Genomic DNA, 21791 nt, shown 5'->3' on the forward strand with positions numbered 1-21791 from the left:
CCAGAAACATCCACCTCTTTGTTGTTCAAAAATCAGAGGAGTTCAGCCTTGAATATATTTAATGACACCCCACCCCCCCCTCCCCCTCCCCCGAACAGCAGGAAGGCATCCCCACTTCTGAACTCAATTCCTCTTGCTAATATAACACTTGCCTTGCTGATTGCTTGCTGCACCTGTCTCACAACAGGCAGTGACTGGTGTAGGAGGACGCTGAGGCCCCTTTGTCCATCCACACGGCATTCCCGATGAAGGGCTCGGGCCCGAAACGTCGACTCTCCTGCTGCTTGGAAGCTGCCACACATTTTGACTCTGATCTTCAACACCTGCAGTCCTCACTTTCCCCACATCCCAATATATCACCATTTAAACAATGCACTTCCTTTCTGCTGTTTTTTCCCCCCACAGCAAAGGCTATAACTTCACACTGTGGGACTGTTTTTGCCAATTGAGACACTGATCTGGATCAACATTTCCTGAGTCTGCTCCTCCCTGGATTCACTGTCTTTACATCCAGTTGTTGCGAGTCAACAACCGAAGCCCACAATGAAATAAAGAAATGGAAAAGAGAGTGCGGTACTCACAATGTTAAACAGAGGAAGGAAGTTGTAGTCTGGAGTGAAGCTCAATCTTCTTTCAGAGAGAGAGGTGCAGCAGCTTCAGAAGCTCGTGGGACAACTTCCGCATTCAGACAATAGTGGATGTTCTCATTGGCAGGAGGACTACCCTACTTCCGGTCCTCCAAGGCTCCCCATTAGCTTCTAAAGAAGGTCGCGCCCCGTTGCAGCGGACAGCTAGGAGCATGCGCCGTTCTTGCTGACACCGAGGAGCATGCGCTGTACACTCTGTGGCAATGCTGCGATTACTGACAAATTTAAGTGTCCAAATGCCAATAGGAGAAAAAGAAACGGTAGAGCCAATATTTATTTATTTAGGACTCGACATAACCAAACATGCTCCTCACTGTTTTTGCTACTCACCTTGCCGACACCCCTCATGATTTTACAAATCTCAATAAGGTCACCCCTCAACCTCCTCCACTCCAGTGAATAAAGTCTCAGCCTCTCCTTATAACTCAAACCCTTCAGTCCTGACAACATCCTGGTACATCTTTACCGAACCTTCTCTAATAGTATTCTTCCTATAACAGGGCGACCAGAACTGTACTCAGTGTTCTAAAAGTGACCTCACCAACATCCTGTATAATTTCAAAATGATGTCCCAACTCCAATATTCAACTGTGTGGGCGGCACGGTGGCACAGTGGTTAGCACTGCTGCCTCACAGCGCCAGAGACCCGGGTTCAATTCCCACCTCAGGCGACTGACTGTGTAGAGATTGCACGTTCTCCCCGTGTCTGCGTTGGTTTCCTCCGGGTGCTCCGGTTTCCTCCCACAGTCCAAAGATGTGCATGCTAAATTGCCCGTAGTGTTAGGTAAGGGGTAAATGTAGGGGAATGGGTGGGTTGCACTTCGGCGGGGCGGTGTGGACTTGTTGGGCCGAAGGGCCTATTTCCACATTGTGAGTAATCTAATGAAGGTGTGAACAATGAAGGCAAGTGGGCTAATCAACTCTTAACAACTCTGTCTACCAGTGATGCAACTTTCAAAGAACTATGTACCTGAACCACACCATGTCTCTCTTCTACAACAGCACCCAGGGCTCCGCCAGTAACTGCTACAAGTCCGTCCCCTTTTTATTAAAGCAAAGTGCAATTCCTCACTTTTATCTATACTCTCTCGTGTACACGCTCTCTCTCGGACACAGACACACACCACCCAACACGCACACAGGCTTATACTCCATCACACTCATACATTACCAGTTTTTGTTTTAAAGCTGCTCATTTCTGAGGGAAATACAAGATGGTGGCAACTAGAAGTCTGAGTCGACAGTGCTCCTCCCAAGATTTGGGTAAAGTGGGTCACCCACCCCCACCACACTCACCAAATCATTGATAATAGTTGTTTAATTTAATTAGTTGTTTAATATTAAACTTAAACAATCTAATCTTTAGTTAAAATGACTAAAGGGAAGGGAGCCCGCAGCTCACAACAAGCAGGACCCCCTCCCCCACTCTCTCCAGCTGCAGCAGAGGCGTCCACAGCCGCCCCGGGGGACTTACCTACAGGGGCAAGCCTTGTGGAGATGATCTCCAAGATGGACGCGAAGATTGGCGCGTTTAGCGAGGATTCCCGAAGTCGATGGGACTCACTCTCGGCCACACTGCAAAAGCACGACCAAGACATGAAAGAAATCGAGCGCCGAGTTGGAGGGGCAGAGCTGAAGGTCGTCAAAAAAATATTTGTTTGCAGGGCCTACCCGAACGGGAAGAAGAAGGCCAGCTTACAGTATTCCTGGAGCAGTGGCTGCCACAGCTTTTAAATCTGGAAGCTGGATCAGGCCAGGCAAGGGTGGAAAAGACCCCCAAGCTATGATCTATAAAGGATCCAAGATCATGTTATTCCAGGACTTTTCCCCGGCTCTGGTTCGAAAGAGGAAGGCATTCGACGAGGCGAAGAAGCGTTTAAGGGACTTAAATATTCAGTACTCCTTACGCTACCCAGCGACGTTACACTTTAACCATGAACAATCCGTATATAACTTTGGATCGCCAGAAAAGGCTAAGGAATTCTTAGACTCTCTTAGATAAACTGTAAGGCATAATGGATGTTGGTTTGCCTTTCACCCCACTTTGGTTTGTATCCCCCCTTTTTTTTCCTCTGACTTTACTTTACTGTTTAATATTATCATGCGGGGTAGGGAGAGGGATTTGATTTTCTCCCCCCTCCCCCCTTGGGGTTGTTTTCTTTTATTATTTTATGTATATATGAGGGGTGTGTGTGTGTGTGTGTATATGTGTATATGTATATATAAAAAAGCTGGGGTATATATTAAAAAAAAAGCTGGGGGGTTTGGTTGGTGTTGGTGGGGAGAGGTGGCTACCTTATTCAAATTTACCTCTGTCTCTAGGAGCGAGGTTGCTTTCCCTTGTTATTTTGTATTATATTTAATTATTATTTGTTGATGTGGTAATTTTATAGTTATATATTTATATATGGTATTAACATTACCAAATATATCCAGGTGTTGGTGTGGGTGGGGTAGGGTGCTCACTGTTAACTCTAGCTTTGTATTATATTTGAATTCTCATTTTATTGAGGAGCGTCTGGGTCAAGGGTGGGGCATTGGTTGGGAGAGGATATGATGGACTTTTGGCGAGGAAGTGACACCCTCTGGGAACAAGGGGAAAATCTCCACTTAGATACGTTTTTTTTTAGAAATGGTTTTTTATTGTATTGTTGTGGGCGTATTAGAGAGGCGTTATTTTTGTAAATTTTATATGCTCTACGCTCGGGATGTTCTGGATAGGGTTCCCCCTCCCGAGGGATCTCGGATTGGCCCAGATGATTATGGTTGATCAGTCGGTTAAGTGGTGCACTTGGAATGTCAAGGAGAGTAATTCGCCAGTCAAAAGGAAGAAAATATTATCAAATCTTCAGAAGGAAAGAGTTGATATAGCTCTCCTACAGGAGACACACCTGTCGGATAAAGAACACTTGAAATTACAACAGGGTGGATTTGATCAGGCCTTTTTTTCTTCTTTTAGCTCAAAAAGCAGGGGAGTTGTTATTCTTGTCCGAAAGAATTTCCCTTTCAAAATCCTAAAGCAGATAAAAGACGAATCTGGACGATATATTTTGATTAAAGCCCTCATAAATGGAGAGGAATATGGGATTTTAAATTTGTACTGCCCTCCGGCACACCCCTTTAAATTTATAACGAAGCCTTTTCAAAATTGATGGCTTTTGGTGCCCGTCATATAATTATAGGGGGAGCCTTTAATTGTATTATGGATCCGGAAATAGATAGGATTCCCAAGAGTACTGGCGGAGTATCTCCCAGATCTAGACAACTGATGGATCCGAACAAAGAATTAGGATTAGTAGATGTATGCAGATGTCTTCATCCACAGGGCAGAGATTTTTCTTTTTACTCCAATCCACATAAATGTCATACCAGAATTGATATGTTTTTCGCCCCCTCGATTTTTAAAAATTCCATATCATCCTGTAAAATAGGTAGTATAGCAATTTCCGATCACGCTGCTGTATATATGGAAACTAAGGCGAGGAACAATGGGACATCCCCTCGGCATTGGCGTATGGACCCCTTCCTAATGAAAGATAGTAAATTTGTAAAGTACTTCTCTCAAGAATTTAAAACTTTTTTAGAAATTAATTCAGGTACAGCTCGCAACCCATCAATGATGTGGGAGACCATCAAAGCTTACACGCGAGGTTTGATCATCTCCTATTCAGCGACCCAGAAGAAATTGAAGGGAGAACAACAGCGTCTGCTTGAAGCTCGCTTAAAAGCAGCTGAAACAGCATACACTGATAGACCTTCTATTATTAAATTGCAAAGGATTTTGGCTCTTAGGACAGCTCTAAACACTACGCTTACTCAAACGGCTAAGAGGGAAATATTATTTGCAAAACAAAGGTTATATGAATATGGCGACAAACCGGGTGGATACTTAGCATTTCTTGCAAAGGAAAAAAAAGGCCCCTCAGACTATTACGTCTATCAAGGAAAGTACGGGTATTTTAACTCATGATCATAAAAAGATTAATGCGATCTTTAGAGAATTTTATTCTGAGTTATATAAATCGCAGGATTATGAAGATAGGATGAGGAGGATGCAGTCATGTTTTAAAAATTTGACCTTTCCAGGCCTAACTCCGGAACAAGTATCGGTCCTAAATGCTCCTCTTACAGTCCAAGAAATACTTGGTGCAATTAGGCAAATTCAGAGTGGTAAGGCACCGGGCCCAGATGGTTTTCAAGCTGAATTCTATAAAGAATTTACAGAAATATTGGCTGGTCCACTTATGGACATGTATAACTATGCATATAATCAGGGCTGTCTCCCGCCTTCGCTGAAAGAGGCAAATATCTCTCTTATCCTTAAAAAAGGAAAGGATCCAGAAGATTGCACATCATATAGACCATTATCCTTGCTAAATGTAGATTTTAAAATCCTTTCTAAAACGTTAGCACTGAGACTAGAAAGGGTACTGCCACATATTACAAAGGAGGATCAGACGGGGGTTTATTAAGGGCCATAGATCATCCAATAATATTAGAAGGGTTTTGAATATGATTCAAGCCTGTCATCAGGGAAAGATACCAGGAGTAGTGGTTTCATTAGACCCGGAAAAGGCATTTGATAGGGTTGAATGGTCATATTTGTTTTACACATTGGAAAGGTTTGGCGTTGGTCAGGTGTTTACCAAATGGGTCTCAACATTGTATAGTGATCCCAAAGCAGTTGTGGTTACCAATGGATTAGGTTCGGATAGCTTCAGTGTGGGTAGGGGCTGCCGTCAGGGATGTCCCCTCGCGCCATTGTTATTTACACTAATAATTGAATCACTAGCAGAAGCTATACGAGCTGATCCTAATATAACGGCCCCAAGGATTGGTACAGGAAAACATAAAATTACCCTTTATGCAGATGATGTTCTTCTATTCCTCAGTAATCCTCTGATGTCCGTACCTCGCCTAATCCAAGTTATTAATACATTTAGCACATTCTCAGGCTACAAAATTAATTTTTCAAAATCGGAGGCTATGCCAATGGGTGGCCTTGCTATGACACCCCACTTAGTGGACGGATCCCTTTTTCCCTTCCCTTGGTCCCTGGAGGGCTTCTTATATTTAGGCATTTTTATTACTCCAGTATTTGGTCAGTTGTATAAGGCTAATTTTGTGCATTTACTGGAAGGGATAAGGCAGGACCTCCAGCGATGGGGAGTCCTTCCAATTTCCTGGTTGGGTAGAATAGCACTAATCAAAATGAATGTCCTGCCCCGTCTCCTATATCCTATGAGAATGCTTCCGGTGATGCTGCCGAGGACGGCTCTATGTAAATTATATGGCTGGCTGGAATCATAGACGGCCCCTCATTAAGCTGAAGAAGCTACAGCTTCCACAGACAAGGGGAGGATTGGACTTCCCAGACTTTAGGAAATATCAGTTAAGTTCTCTATTAAGTTACATAGCTGATTGATTGTGGATCAGACAAGACCCAATCTGGTTGGACATCGAGGCCTCTCAAGTAAAATACCCACTTATTAACCTTTTATTTTCAGACAAGAGGAAAATCGTTACAGATCACTGTAAAAACCCTATAACACTAAACACAATTAAGGCTTGGAATATAATGCGGCAAAATGAGGGCAACTCACATAAAACATCCCCCTATGCACCGATAGTGGGAGCATGGGGATTCCAACCAGGATTGACAGATGCCACTTTTAAACTCTGGAGATCCAGGGGTATCTCATGTTTAGGGGATCTATTTAAAGATGGGGTCCTGATGTCTTTTGAACAGCTGCGTCAGAAATTTGGATTACCTAATGGAGACCTCTTTCGATACTTTCAAATTCGAGATTATATACAGAAGAAGACTACGTTATTAGATAGTCTTTATAAATCAGATAGAGAATGTAGTGTCCTTCAACCAGTGGGGGTATCTTCCGTCAGTACTATTTATCATTTACTACATGATGAAGTATCGGGAGATATGGATAATCTGCTTAAAACATGGGATCAGGATTTGGGACTAGAAATCTCTATAGAAACATGGAATGATATTTGGGAAAATGCTAGAAGAATTACTATTTGTAACAGAACCCAGGCTATCCAGCTGAAGATACTTCATAGGGCCCATATAGCACCGGTTCGACTGGCAAAATTTAAGGCAGGAGCATCTCCAATGTGTCCTAAATGCAAAATAGAGGTGGGCACTCTTACACATTGCCTATGGACCTGTCATAAGATCCGTAGATATTGGACTAAAGTAGCAAGTACCCTGACAGAAATTTTAGGAACGGAAATTAAAGTGGACCCTGTATCTCTCCTTTTGGGCTTTTCGAACTTTCCCTCCCTGGACATGTACGGGAAGAGACTATTTTCTATTCTTTCTTTCTGTGCAAGGAAAAACTGGGTGGCTGAGGGCCCCCCTGGACGTTCAAATTGACACAGATTAATTATGGAATGTATTCCCCTTGACTTCCTCACAAATATAGTGCAGCGAAAGACCGAATTATTTTATAAAATATGGCAGCCCTTCTTGAGTTACATAAATACAGATATTTCGGCTATCCTAACAAGGGCTTTTATTTAATTGAGATTACAAACCTGGCTGGGCCGGGGCCCCTCGGGAGAGGAATCCCGCACGAATACGGGTTTTATTACATCTGATGTTAACACATTCCGAGCATGTAAGAGACTTAAATATACAATCTGGTTAGTTGTAGGTTAGATTAGTAGACAGTTGAGTTTTGTTTTTTTTCTGTTTCGGGTTTTTTATCTTTTCTTTCTTGTTAAACTTTGGCTATTGTATATCAATGTTTATATCTGAGAGTTTTGTTTATTTTTGTAAACTTGTAAAAATGTTAAATTTCTAATAAAAATATCGATATAAAAAAAGCTGCTCATTTCTTTCCGCCTCCTGCACTAAGTTTAGAACACAGAACAATACAACGCAGAACAGGCCCTTCGGCCCTTGATGTTGCGCCAACCTGTGAACTATTCTCAGCTCATTCCCTGACACTATCCCAATATCATCCATGCGCTTATCGAAGGATTGTTTAAATCTCCCTAATGTGGCCGAGTTGACTACCTTAGCAGGTAGGGCATTCCACACCCTTCCCACTCTCTGCATAAAGAACTTGCCTCTGACACCTGTCTTTAATCTATCACCCCTCAATTTGTAGTTATGCCCCTAATACAAGCTGACTTCACCATTCTAGGAAAAATTCTTTCACTGTCTACCCTATCTAATACTCTGATCATCTTATATGTCTCTATCAAATCCCCCCTTAGCCGCCTTCTTTCCAATGAGAACAGATCCAAGTCTCTCAGCCTTTCCTCATAAGACCCTCCCTCCAGACCAGGCAACATCCTGGTAAATCTCTTCTGCACCTTTTCCAATGCTTCCCACATCCTTCCTGAAATATGGGGACCAGAACTATACACAATATTCCAAGTGTGGCTGCACCAGCGTTTTGTATAGTTGCAGCATGATATTGCGGTTCCGGAACTCAATCCCTCTTCGAATGAAACCTAACACACCGTATGCCTTCTTAACAGCACTATCCACCTGAGTGGCAATTTTCAGGGATCTATGCACATGGACTCCAAGATCACTGCCTTCCTGTTATTCTTCCCAAAGTGAATCACCTCACATTTAGCTGCATTGAACTCCATTTGCCACCTCTCAGCCCAATTCTGCAGTTTATCCAAGTCCCCCTGCAACCTATAACATTCTTCCAAACTGTCCACTACTCCACCGACTTTAGTGTCGTCTGCAAATTTACTAATCCATCCACCTATGCCTGTGTCTAAGTCATTTAAAAAATGACAAACCGCAGTAGTCTGAAAACTGATCCTTGTGGTACACCACTAGTAACCGGACTCCAGGCTGAATATTTTCCATAAACCACCACTTGCTGTCTTCTTTCAGAAAGCTAGTTTGTAATCCAAACTGCTAAATCACCCTCAATCCAATGCCTCTGCATTTTCTCCAATAGCCTACCATGTGGAATTTTATCAAAGGCTTTACTGAGGTCCATGTACACCACGTCAACTGCCCTACCCTCATCTACATGCTTGGTCACCTTCTCAAAAAACCCAATGAGGTTTGTGAGACACGATCTGCCCTTGATGAAACAGTGTTGACTATCTGAAATCAAATTGTTGCTTGCTAGATGATTATAAATCCTATCTCTAATATTCCTTTCCAAAAGCTTTCCTTCAACAGACGTAAGGCTCACTGGTCTATAATTACCTGGGTCATCTCTGCTGCCCTTCTTGAACAAGGGCACAACATTTGCAATCCTCCACTCTGGTACTAAATCGGTAGACAATGACAACTCAAATATCAAAGCCAAAGGCTCTGCCCTCTCCTCGCTAGCTTCCCAGAGAATCCTTGGATAAATCCAATCCGCCCTAGGGCACTTGTCTCCTTTCACTCCTTTTCTAGAATAGATAACACCTGTGTGCAACTAACCTCAATCCTTTCGAGTCTCATATCTCGTACCTCATTCTTCTCCTCTACAATATTCTCCTTTTCCTGAGTGATGACCGATGAGAGATATTCATTAACACCTCTCCAATCTCCACAGGGCCCACACTCAACTTCCCACTTCTGTCTTTGACTGACCCTATTCCTACCCTAATCATCCTTTTATTCCTCACATACCTATAGAAAGCTTTAGGGTTCTCCTTTATGTGTTAAAGACTGCTCATGTCCTCTCTTTGCTCTTAACTCTCTCTTTAAACCCTTCCGAGCTGATCTGTAACTCTCCATCGCCTCATCTGAACCATCTTGCCTCATCAACACATGAGCCTCCTTCTTCTTTGTAACAAGAGATGCAATTTCTGTTGTAAACCATGGTTCCCTTACCTTATCACTCCCTGCCTGACAGGGACATACCTATCAAGGGCACACTATATCTGTTCCTTAAACCAGCTCCACACTTCAATTGTTCCCATCCCCTGCATTTTGCTACCCTATTCTATGCATCCTAAGTCTTGACTAATTGCATTATAATTGCCCTTGCCCCATCGATAACTCTTAACCTGTGGCATGTTCCTATCCCTTTAAATTGCTATATGAAACCTAACTGAATTATCGTCACTCTCTCCAAAGTGTTCACCTTCCACTAAATCAAACATCTGGCCTGATTCATTACCAAGCACCAGATCCAGTGTGACCTCCCCTTTTGTCGGCCCTTCGACATACTGTGTCAGAAAGCCCCTCCTTGGTCAAATGAACACTAGGATTATGGTTTGCTTCAGCAAGGTTTCACACTTTAATTTGTAACGGCCGGGAAAAGATTTGTCCAGCAAGACAGATATTAAAAGATTCTGTGTTCCTTGGAGAAACTGCGTGATTAACTTGGAATAAAATATCAATTTTCATATGTTTCTTAAGAGACAGTACAGCCTTAAATACAGAGTAAATCCAATAAAATGTAATAAAATTACATAATGGACAACAGATTAACCCAATGATATTTCCTGGGAAATAATGTTGTTTCACATGCATTATCTCCTCATACCTGTGCTTCAAGGTTAGCTAGGATGGTCGGTAATGTCCTATCTAGCTTAATTAGATCCATACTATGAAGAAGGCATTGTTTGCTTAATCTGTGATTCAGTTAGCTCAGGAATGCAGAAATGCAGCTTTTAGCTATTTTAAACACAGTGTTAATTTGCAGCCTGAAAACATGTTTTATATTACTTTATATTGAGATGCCATTTTGTGTTTAATAAAAGCTCCTGACAACAGCCTAAATCTAGGTATTAGATCCTCATCTGGTGTGGATCTACTCCGTCACTCAAAACAAAACTAGATTTACAATTTAAGGTCATACATGCTATTCTGCTCAATTAATCCAGTTGATTTTTTTTGTTTAAAAATGTGAAAATTTCATGAACAGTTCTTCCAGTTAATCACTGAATATTCAAATTTCTCTTCAAAATTAAAGATCATAACAAAACTGGGTGTCATTGTGGGATTTTGAATCTGGAGGGTGTGCTTGTGAAGCTTGAATGAACAATATTTCAAAGTGAATGTTATCGTGTTCAGTACTAAGACTTTCTGGAGATGAAAAATTTGCCCTTGTGTATTTTGCAACACTTAACCAAGGTCAGTTCCATAGAATATGCAGTCAGGTTGATGTGAGAGTTAAGAGCTGGGGAAAAAACATCAGACATAATGGAGGCAGGAGCACAGCAATTAGAGTTAGAAAGTTAGCCAAAAGTATAAAAACAGGAAGGAAAGTTTTGTCACTTTGTTAACTTTTTAAAGAAAAGCTGTGTTGGTTCTGTAAAAAATGAGTCTGGGGATTCAATAACGGAGGATAAAGAGATGGCAGATGAATTGAAAAGAGCTTGAATCTGTCTTCAGCAGCGAGGATACAAGTAACAGGTTAGAACTAGCTGGAAATCAGGAAATGAAAGGGAAGGAGGAACTGAAGACAATTACAATTACCAGGGAGGTAGTACTGAGTAAACTGTTGGAACTACAAGCTCACAAGTCCCAGGGGTCCAAAGGATTTCATTCTAGACCCTTAAATAAAAATTAGCTAGTGATATTGTTAATGCATTGGTTTTAATTTTCCAAACCTTATTAGTTTCAGGGGAGGTTTCTGTAGATTGGAAAACTCCCTTCTTCAAAAAGGTAGACCGAGAACAGGAAACTGCAGATCATTTACCTTAACATATGTCATAGGGAAAATGTTCAAAGCTATGATTAAAGATGTGATGACAGGGCACTTGTACGGTTTCAAGGTAATCAGGCAGCGTGAATGTGTTTTTGTCAATGGAAATAATGTTGTAATAATGTTTTGAAGAATGTCTCTCCCAACTGCGACTGAGTTGATAAATCTCATGTACCGACAGGGAATGGAATCCGTTAGCACAGTCCCCGCGTTTCCACGACTTCTCTTCGTTCTGGTGTCCTTTTGGCTCCCGGATTCTGATGAACAATTGAAACTGTGATCACACTCAGGAAATGTGTGCAGTTACTCCCTGCTGCGAATACTATAATGTTACTTCAGTCTGTGTAACTGGTTACAGCTCCATCCCATAGACAGCTCACTGGGGCACACTCTCTCTCGACAAGGGCAAAAGACATACAAAAGTGGAGTAACCAGACAAAATGCAGAAGCAATAAAATCTCGAACCACAGGGGAAAAAAATCTGTCAATAACAGCAGCAGCCTCAAAGAGCATACTGCGCATGTTTGCCGGTGTCAGCAATGCAGTGCGCATGCTCGCTGGTGTCAGCAAAAAAATAGTGCGCATGCGAATCGCTATTGGCAAAAGAGGCGCGGGACCTTCTTTTGATTGACCAATAAGAAGCACAGGAGGACCGGAAGGACATTTGTCCTCCTGCCAATGAGAGGCACCCCATTGTCTGAATGCAGAAGTTGGACCATGAGGTTCTGAAGCTACTGCTGCTCGTGTCTGAATGAACATTGAGCTTCATCCCAGACTGCACATTCCTTCCTCTGTCCATTATCTATGAGTACCGCACTCTCTTCTCTTGCCACCTTTTCCATGTATTTTTTTCATTCTGGGATTCATGTTGTTGACTTGCAGCAACTAAAAGGAAAGAGTGAGTCGGGATGCGGACAGACTCTGGAAACGTTGCGCCAGGTCTGTGTCTCAATTGGCAAAATACACAGGTAGGTGGCTGGAAGAACACAGCAAGCCAGGCAGTATCAGGAGGTGGAGAAGTCAACGCTTCAGGTGTAATCCTTCTTCAGTACTGGGGATGGGTTTAGGGGGCGATGCAGATAAAGGGCTGGTTGGTGAAGTGGGGATAGATGTAGGAGAAAGTGAGGTCTGCAGATGCTGGAGATCAGAGCTGAAAATGTGTTGCTGGAAAAGCGCAGCAGGTCAGGCAGCATCCAGGGAACAGGAGAATCGACGCTTCGGGCATACGCCCTTCTTCAGGAGCATCCAGGATTCCTGAAGAAGGGCTTATGCCCGAAGTGTCGATTCTCCTGTTCCCTGGATGCTGCCTGACCTGCTGCGCTTTTCCAGCAACACATTTTCAGCTGGGGATAGATGTAGACAGGTAGAGGGTTCGACCTAGGCAAAAGGGAGGACTGCAGATGCTGGAAACCAGAGTTTAGATCAGAGTGGTGCTGGAAAAGCACAGCAAGTCAGGTAGCATCCGAGAAGCTGGAAAATCGACGTTTCGGGCAAAAGCCCTTCATCAGGAATTTCCCTAGAGCAGGGGAGTCCAAAGCTAGAGGACATATGTTTGAGGTGAGAGGGGAATGATTTAAAAGAGACGTGAAGGATAACTTTTTCACATAGACAGTTTTGCATGCATGGAACGAGCTGCCAGAGGAATTGGTGGAGGCTGGTACAATTATATTTAAAATGCATCTGGCTGGGTACATGGAACCGTGAGGGTCACATGCTGGCAAATGGGACTAGATTAATTTTGGATATCTGGTCATCATGGACAAGTTGGGCCAAAGGGTCTGTTTCCATGCTGTATGGCTCTTAATCGTCTTTGGTGAAAGCAGAAGTGTGGTTGTGAAGACTAGACTTTCAGAGCAGCTTTCGAAGATGTTTTGCCCTTACTGGGAGCAGAAGAATACAATGAAATCTTGCATTTGTGAGATAGCAACTGAGTAAAGGGAGTACATCTGCGATTTTGGTGAAAAATGGGAATTCATTGCACTATGGGGATGAAGCCCTACCCTATCCAGTTATTTCAGCTGGTGGATGAGACTCGGCAGTTCACGCAGGCAGTCAATCCAGTAATATTTTGTAAGTTCCACTTTGGAAATACAACCAGTCTGATTCAAGATTGGGATACAGACAGACTCTGACCTCACACCTTTAATGCATTGTCTAAGCTGAGATGACACCTTTTGTTATAAAACCTTAAGTTATCTCAAGAAAGTATCTTACAGGAAGTTCTGGGATTTACATATTAATGATACCTGCAACCCATTCTGAAATATGAAAGGCTTAACAATCCAGGTTTGTTCAATATATCATTTCAGTGGCAGGACACCATAATGTTTTTCTATAAATTCTGTGCCTTATGATGTTATTCTCCACAACCATCTGATGAAGGAGCAGCACTCCAAATGCTAGTCCTTCCAAATAAACCTGTTGGACGATAACCTGGGTGTGTGTGATTAATTTTTTTTAAACTTTGTACAGGGTTAGGGTGGATTGACCATGCTAAAGTGCTCACTGTGTCCAGGGAGGTGCAGGTTTGTGTGACTTGGCTGTGCTAAATTACACATAGTGTCCAGGAATGGATTGGTCATGCTAAATTACCTGTAGTGCCCAGGAATGTGCAGGTTAGGGTTAATTGGCCAGGCTAACTTATCCAGAGTGAAGAGGGGCCTTTTGGTTCGCGATTGATCTAAAGAATCAATGGAAAGTGGTCTGTACAAAGCAAGGTTATCCGTTTAATAAGGCATCTTGACACAATTCTGTCCAGCAACACAGCGGTTAAAGCTTCAAAAATTACACATTATTTATTTAAGTTGTTTTAAGAGACAGTACAGCCTTAATTACAAGAAAATACCAATCAAATGTAGTAAGGTGACATGATTTACAGCAGGTTAATCCAAAGGGGTCTTAATTACGTAAATCATCGTGCCATGGTAGCAGCTGAAGGTTAGTTCAAATGGTCAATTAACATGTCAGTGTTCATTTTAAACAAACTCCATTGTCCTCTTATCTTTGGATTTTAGCTTAATTCTGCAAAACAGCAGGACAAGTTCACAGAGTTCAATCATTATTCTCAGCCATTTTGTTGTATTATTTGAAATTGAAAAGCCATTTTGTGGTTAGTAAAAATCTATATATACTTGTTGCATCTGACAATAACCTAAATTCAAATTTTAGATCCTCACCTGAAGCATCAGAGTCTGAGAGGTGACCTTCTAGACGTTTGTAAGAGGCATGGATATGGTGAATACCCAAGGTCTTTACCCCAGGGTAAGGGAGTCCAAAGCTCGAGGGCGTATGTTTGAGGTGAGAGGGGAATGATTTCAAAGGGACCTGAGGGGCAACTTCACGCAGAGAGTGGTGCATGTATGGAGCGAGCTGCCAGAGGGAGTAGTGGCGGCTGGTACAATTACAACATTTGAAAAGCATCTGGATGGGGATGTGAATACGAAGAGTTCAGAGGGATATGGGCGACATGCAGACAAGTGAGACGATATCTGAACAGATGAATTGGACCAAAGGGTCTGTTTCTGTGTTGTATGACACTAATCGTCTTTGGCGAAAGCAGAAGTGTGGTTGTGAAGACTGGACTTTCAGAGCAGCTTTCAAAGATGTTTTGTCCTTCCTGGGAGCAGAAGAAGATTAGATTATTTACAGTGTGGAAACAGGCCCTTCGGCCCAACAAGTCCACACCGACCCGCCGAAGCGCAACCCACCCATACCCCTACATTTACCCCTTTTAACGTAACACTACGGGCAATTTAGCATAGCCAATTCACCTGACCCGCACATCTTTGTGACTGTGGGAGGAAACCGGAGCACCCGGAGGAAACCCACGCAGACCCGGGGAGAATGTGCAAACTCCACACAGTCAGTCGCCTGAGTCAGGAATTGAACCCGGGTCTCTGGTGCTGTGAGGCAGCAGTGCTAACCACTGTGCCACCGTGGCGCCCAACAATGAAGTTACAATGAAATCTTGCATTTGTGAGACAGCGACTAAGTGAGTGAGTACATCCCAGATTTTGGTGGAAAGTGGAATTTCATTGCACTGTGGGGATGAAGCCATACCCTATGCAGTCATTTCTGCTGGTGGGTGAGACCAGACCTCAAGACTAGGGGGATTAGATTTAGGACAGAGATGAGGAGGAGAAAGTGAGGACTACTGCTTTTCCTGTGGTGCAGTGAATCTATGGAATTCTCTTCATTAAGTATATTCAAAATGGGTTTTTGCATAGTTGGGGAATTAAGGGTAGTTGGGGCAATGCTGCGAGGAGGAGCTGAGACGATGGATAGATCGGCCATGATCACAATGAAGAACGGGGCAGGCTAGATGGGCAAAATGGCTGACTCCTTTTATTACTGTGAAACTATTTCCCACAGCTAACCCACCTAATCTGCACATCACTGGGCACTACGGGTAATTTAGCATAGCGAATCTACTCTAACCTGCACCTACCTGGACACCATGGGTAATTTAGCACAGCCAATCCAACCAAATCCGCACAACACTGAACACTGGGTAATTTAACATGGTCAATCCACCCGAACCTGGACAAAGTTAAACATCACACAACACCAGGTTATAGCCCAATGGGTTTATTTGGAAGTACTCGCTTTTGGAGCACTGCTCCTTCATCAGGTGGTTGTGGAGTACAAGATCATAAGGCACAGAATTTATGGAAGAAGATTATAGTGTCCTGTCACTGAAATGATATATTGAACAAATCTGGATTGTTACCTCTTTCATCTTTTACAGTGGGTTGCAACTATCATTCATATGTAAATCTCGATAACATAAGGTTTTATAACGAAAGGTAACAACATCTGGGCGGCATGATGGCTCAGTGGTTCTTAATTCTGCCTCACAGCACTTGGGACCCAGGTTCAATTCCAGCCACTGGCCACAGTCTGTGTTGAGTTTGCATATTCTCCCCATGTCTGCATGAGATTTCTCCAGGTGCTCCGGTTTCCTCCCACAATCCAAAAGTATGCAGGTTAGGTGAATTGGCCAAGCTTAAATTGCCCAGTGTGTTACATGCATTGGTCAGGGGCAAATATGGGGAATGGGGCCTGGTGGGTTACTCTTTGGAGGGGTGGGGAACCAAAACTTCAGCAGAGCTGAGAACAGACCAACATCTTACTCTGTGGGAACAGGGAGATCAACAGAGGACAGAGAAACCAGGACCTGAAATCCGACCTGACACCGGATTACTGTGATCAGTGTTTTGATTTGCAATGCCAACCCTCTACCTTCACCTAGCTTCCCGTTTGACTACCCCCTCGATATTCAAGATCCAATCCTTGTCGTCCTGAAGCCATGTCTCTGTAAGGAGTCTCAGATCATAATGATTCTCTTCAATGTGTGCAGTCAATTCATTCACTTTTGTAACAGTGCAGCACACATGCAGACACACTGTTTTCGGTTTACATTTTAATGATCTTTGCAATCCAGTTTTAATTGCTGGGACATTTACTCTCCTTGTCTCCATCATTCTGTGATGTTCATTCCCCACATCACTACATTGCTCACTGGCCTTGATTGGGATTGGCCGTGCCAAATTACCCATAGTGCCCAGGGATGTGCAGGTTAGGTGTATTTGTCAGGGGAATGGGTCTGGGTGGGTTCCCCTTCAGAGGGTCTGTGTGGACTCGTTGGGCCGAGTGGCCTGCTCCCACACTGTGGGGATTCTCTGAAGCGAAGGGATGTTACCAAATGGTGCAGGGCAGCGCAGGCGCAGTGCGTGCGCCCGGCTTGGCCCCGCCCATCCGCTCCTTTCGTGACGTCACAACGCGGAAGTGACACTGAATGAATGAAAACCCTTCCGTCTGGGCAAATCCTGGGGCGGGAAAATCTGTTCACTTGTAGCAACGGGAGTGAATCCAGGGAGGGAGCAGACCCTGTCAACTCAGGTATGGGAGTTAATTACCAGGTGAGGAGGACAGAGATTGGGAGGAGGAGATATCTTTTCTGTTTTCCTTTTCAAATGCACCCGATTTCCACAAGTAAATGCAACAGGTATAAGTGCAGCACATGCAGCTTCAAACCGGCTGTGCATCCTCTGTTTTTCCTTGGCTCCAGCACTTTTTTAGCTTACCTCAATGTTTTCCCGGTTGTCTTTTGTGGGCTTTGAAAACTTTCCCAATCGTCTGGATACAGGATTTGGGAGATTATGTTGTAGCTGTCCAGGACATTGGTTCGGCCACATTTGGAATATTGTGTGCAGTACTGGTCTCTCTGCTGTAGGAAGGATGTCATAGAGTCATGGATGTTGTGAAACTTGAAAGGGTTCAGAAAAGATTGGCAAGGATGTTGTCAGGGTTTGAGCTGAACAGGATGGGGCTGTTTTCCCTTGAGTACCAGAGGCTGAGGGGTGACCCTATAGATTTCTATAAAATCATGAGGGGCATGGATAGGATAAATAGACAAGGTGTTTCCCTGGAATGGGGGAGTCCAGAACTAGAGGGTAATAGGTTTAGGGTTGGGGGGAGATTTAAAAGGGCCCTAAGGGGCTACTCTTATATTCAGAGGGTGGTGCATGTAAGGAATGAGCTGCCAGAGGAAGTGGTGGCTGGTACAATTACAGCATTTAAAAGGCATCTCGCTGGGTATATGAATAGAAAGGGTTTAGAGGGATATGGGCCAAGGGTTTAGAGGGATATGCTGTCAAATGTGACTAATGATTTAGGATATCTGATCGGCATGGATGCGTTGGACCGAAGGGACTATTTCTGTGCTGGACATCTGGTAGACAATGGTCCTCAGAATTCTGTTCCCATTAGGCTCACCCTTAACCCTATTGCACATGATCTTGGCGACAGTATCACATTCTGAAATGAGAAAAGATCTATAAATGTGCAAGGGAATAGTTCCGTTCTGGGTGTGTACATGGAGTTGGAGAGAGTTACTGAAGTGTGTCAGTGTTAATGCCTTGATGTCTCATTTTGCTCCCACCTTCTCGGGGTCGTTAACTATTTTGTGTCTGGTCCTTCCTCAAGAAGCTGCATTGCAGATTCACCCTGAATGGACACTTTTTTTTTGCTTCCCAAAATCAGACCTGCTCACTCTCAGCAGGATCCCAATGTTGTGAAAGATATTAACTTTCAGGTGGAGGTATCCAAAATTCAGAGAGATGTCAGTCTTGATGTTTTTGCTTTTTCTGCCCCTGTAAGGTCCTGAATCAGCACCTTCAGGGGAATTAGTTAGAGCGGAGTGAGAACAGAGGGGGAGAGAGAGTGGGATGGTGCTTTCAATTTTGTGAAACAACAAAAGAATATTCCACAGAAAGTAGAATTGCTTGTTCTGAATTTCTACCCTGCACTGATAATCCCTTTTGTAATCCCTTTTTGCAGAGTATTTGAAAATCTGAAGACTGAAGTTTCAAAATCAAAGAATGAAGGGCTTACGCCCGAAACATTGACTCTCCTGATCCCCGGACGCTGCCTGACCTGCTGTGCTTTTTGACTCACTGTCCAGCGTCTGCAGTCCTCACTTTGATGTCAATGTCTGACAGTCACTCAATCCAATGGGACCACAACGATTTTTGACTGTGATTTCTGTGAGAGGAATCAATGCTTTTTGGTTCCTGTTTGAGGACGTTTTCAGCATCAGTGGGACTGGACGAGAGACCCAATTGTGGCAGCACACTGTGTGTGGAGCCTGAAACAGTTATACGGCCTGGAAAAGGGATTTCACAGCAGGGAGGGGCTCCCCATGTGTTTGTGAGCAGCTGAAGCTGTGGCCATGGAGAAACCTGAGGAATCTCACCCCGTGGAAGTGTGGCGACTGTGGGAAAGGCTTCCGTGTCCCGTCTGCCCTGGAGACCCATCGGCGCAGTCACACCGGGGAGAGGCCATTCCCGTGCACCGACTGCGGGAAGGCCTTCAGACATTCCACCCACCTGCTGGCCCACCACCGGGTCCACACGGTGGAGAGGCCCTTCAGCTGCCCAGATTGTGGGAAGGCCTTCAGACATTCCTCCACCCTGCTGAGACACCAGCGTGTCCACACCAGAGAGAGACCCTTCAGCTGCCCAGATTGTGGGAAGGCCTTCAGACATTCCTCCACCTTGCTGACACACCAGCGTGTCCACACCGGGGAGAGGCCCTTCAGCTGCCCTGAGTGCGGGAAGGCCTTTACCCAGGTCTCCTCCCTGATGAGGCACCAGCGGGTCCACACGGGGGAGAAGCCCATTAGCTGCCCCGAGTGCGGGAAGGCCTTTACCGACATCTCCTCCCTGATGAGACACCAGCAGACCCACACTGGGGAGAGGCCGTTCACCTGCTCTCAGTGCGGGAAGGGCTTCACCCGCTCCTCCAACCTGCGGAGCCACCAGCGGGTCCACACGGGGGAGAGGCCCTTCAGCTGCCCCAAGTGTGGGAAGGCCTTTACCCAGGTCTCCTCCCTGATGAGGCACCAGCGGGTCCACACTGGGGAAAGGCCCTTTAGCTGCCCAGAGTGCGGGAAGGCCTTTACCCACGTCTCCTCCCTGATGAGGCACCAGCGGGTCCACACCGGGGAAAGGCCCTTCAGCTGCCCTGAGTGTGGGAAGGCCTTCAGTGTTTCCTCCACCCTGCGGAGCCACCAGCGCGTCCACACGGGGGAGAGGCCCTTCAGCTGCCCCGAGTGTGGGAAGGCCTTTACCAACGTCTCCGCACTGCAGAAGCACCACGTATCCACACGGGGGAGAGGCCCTTCAGCTGCCCCGAGTGTGGGAAGGCCTTTACCAACGTCTCCGCCCTGCAGAAGCACCAGCGGATCCACACGGGGGAGAAGCCCTTTAGCTGCCCCGAGTGCGGGAAGGCCTTTACCGACGTCTCCTCCCTGATGAGGCACCAGCGGACCCACACTGGGGAGAGGCCGTTCACCTGCTCTCAGTGCGGGAAGGGCTTCACCCGCTCCTCCAACCTGCGGAGCCACCAGCGGGTCCACACAGGGGAGATGCCCTTCAGCTGCCCCGAGTGTGGGAAGGCCTTCAGTGATTCCTCCTCCCTGCTGAAGCACCACTGGGTCCACACGGGGAAGAAGCCGTTCACCTGCTCTCAGTGCGGGGAGGGCTTCACCCGCTCCTCCAACCTGCTGAGCCACCAGCGGATCCACACGGGGGAGAGGCCCTTCAGCTGCCCCGAGTGTGGGAAGGCCTTCAGCACATCCTCCAACCTGCTGAGACACCAGAGGATCCACACCGGGGAGAGGCCGTTCACCTGCTCTCAGTGCGGGAAGGCTTCTCCCGCTCCTCCCACCTGCTGACCCACCAGCGAGTTCACGTGCCATTGCAGGGGGATTGAAGGAATGATGGCCGAGTGCCAATATCGATTGGACCATCAACCCACTTCCAGGGATTCCCGGGTTCGAATCCCGCCACGACAGATGGCGGAATTGGTATTCGGTCAGAAATGTGGAGTTCGGAATCTAACGATGAGACCGTTTCAGGGAGGGGGTGGTGCGGGGGAGAAAGCCCCCATCTGTATCACTCTCTCCCTTGTTAGGGAAGGGAACCGCCGTTGTGGGAAAGGATTCACTCAGTCGTTCCAGCTGCATCCTTTACCCGGCCTGGCCTACACGTGATTCCAGACCCACAGCAGTCTGGTTGACTCTACACTGCCCCTTCCTGGCAAATGAGCGGGGAGAAACTTACTTGGAGACAGGGTATGGGTTGAAATTGCTGAGTGAGGCAATACTTGCTCCAGGGTATGGCTGTACCAAGGATCCAATTACAAAGGGACAACTTGGTGCTGGCCAAGAGTAAAGACAGTGAGGGGGGTGGGACAAGGGGAGGTGTGGTGTGTGCACTTTCACCTTGAGTTGTTCAAAAAGCAACTGCTTTTTCTCTGCCTTTTTGCTGGGGGGATCTGAAGCTGTAACAAAGTTGGGTTGCAATAAAGGTTACCCTGAACTTACCACCGGGCTCAGACTCTCATTGAAAGCTTTGAGCTTCAAGAGGTTTTTGTTTTAAAGCTGCTCATTTCTTTCAGCCTCCTGCACTAAGTTTAGAACATAGAACAATCCAGCGCAGAACAGGCCCTTCGGCCCTTGATGTTGCGCCGACCTGTGAACTATTCTCAGTTCGTTCCCCAACACTATCCCAAAATCAACCATGCGCTTATCTAAGGATTGTTTAAATCTCCCGAATGTGACTGAGTTGACTACCTTAGCAGGTAGGGCATTCCACGCCCTTATCATTCTCTGCATAAAGAACTTGCCTCTAACATCTGTCTTAAATCTATCACCCCTCACTTTGAAGTTATGCCCCCTGACATCAGCATCCTAGGAAAGAGTCTTTCACTGTATCCCCTATCTAATCCTCTGATCATCTTGTATGTCTCTATCAAATCCCATCTTAGCCTTCTTCTTTGCAATGAGAACAGATCCAAGTCTCTCAGCCTTTCCTCATAAGACCCTCCCTCCAGACCAGGCAACAACCTGGTAAATCTCCTTTGCTCCTTTTCCAATGCTTCCCACATCCTTCCTGAAATATGGGGACCAGAACTATACACAATATTCCAA

The 21791-nt window shown here is 45.2% G+C and overlaps 2 protein-coding genes and 1 pseudogene across 11 annotated transcripts in view; 2 read left to right on the top strand and 1 right to left on the bottom strand.

The window, feature by feature from the left end:
- Window positions 1-19071, top strand: part of LOC148144974 (uncharacterized) — a 271778-nt gene extending 252707 nt beyond the window's left edge. The window contains exon 4 of the mRNA XM_087975743.1: window positions 18638-19071. The gene's annotated coding sequence lies outside the window, so the exon portion shown is untranslated. The remainder of the gene's footprint in view (window positions 1-18637) is intronic.
- Window positions 1-21791, bottom strand: part of LOC148144978 (sulfhydryl oxidase 2-like) — a 146216-nt gene that overhangs the window by 104839 nt on the left and 19586 nt on the right. The window contains exon 3 of one of the 10 annotated variants that reach the window (XM_087975474.1): window positions 13542-14912. The exons of 8 other annotated variants lie outside the window; for them this stretch is intronic. Coding sequence is in view for 1 of the 2 variants with exons in the window: in XM_087975468.1 (XP_087831594.1) it covers window positions 14744-14912 (169 nt within the window). In the remaining variant the exon portion in view is untranslated. Of the gene's footprint in view, window positions 1-13541; window positions 14913-21791 lie in introns of those variants that run through there. One more of the 10 variants, XM_087975468.1, reaches the window with a different exon arrangement.
- On the top strand, window positions 15753-21741 carry LOC148144980 (uncharacterized; annotated as a pseudogene).

This window comes from Chiloscyllium plagiosum, unplaced genomic scaffold (genome assembly GCF_037043375.1).
Source record: "Chiloscyllium plagiosum isolate Xiang-an unplaced genomic scaffold, Cpla_swu_hap1 HiC_scaffold_27, whole genome shotgun sequence".
Lineage (NCBI taxonomy): Eukaryota > Metazoa > Chordata > Chondrichthyes > Orectolobiformes > Hemiscylliidae > Chiloscyllium > Chiloscyllium plagiosum.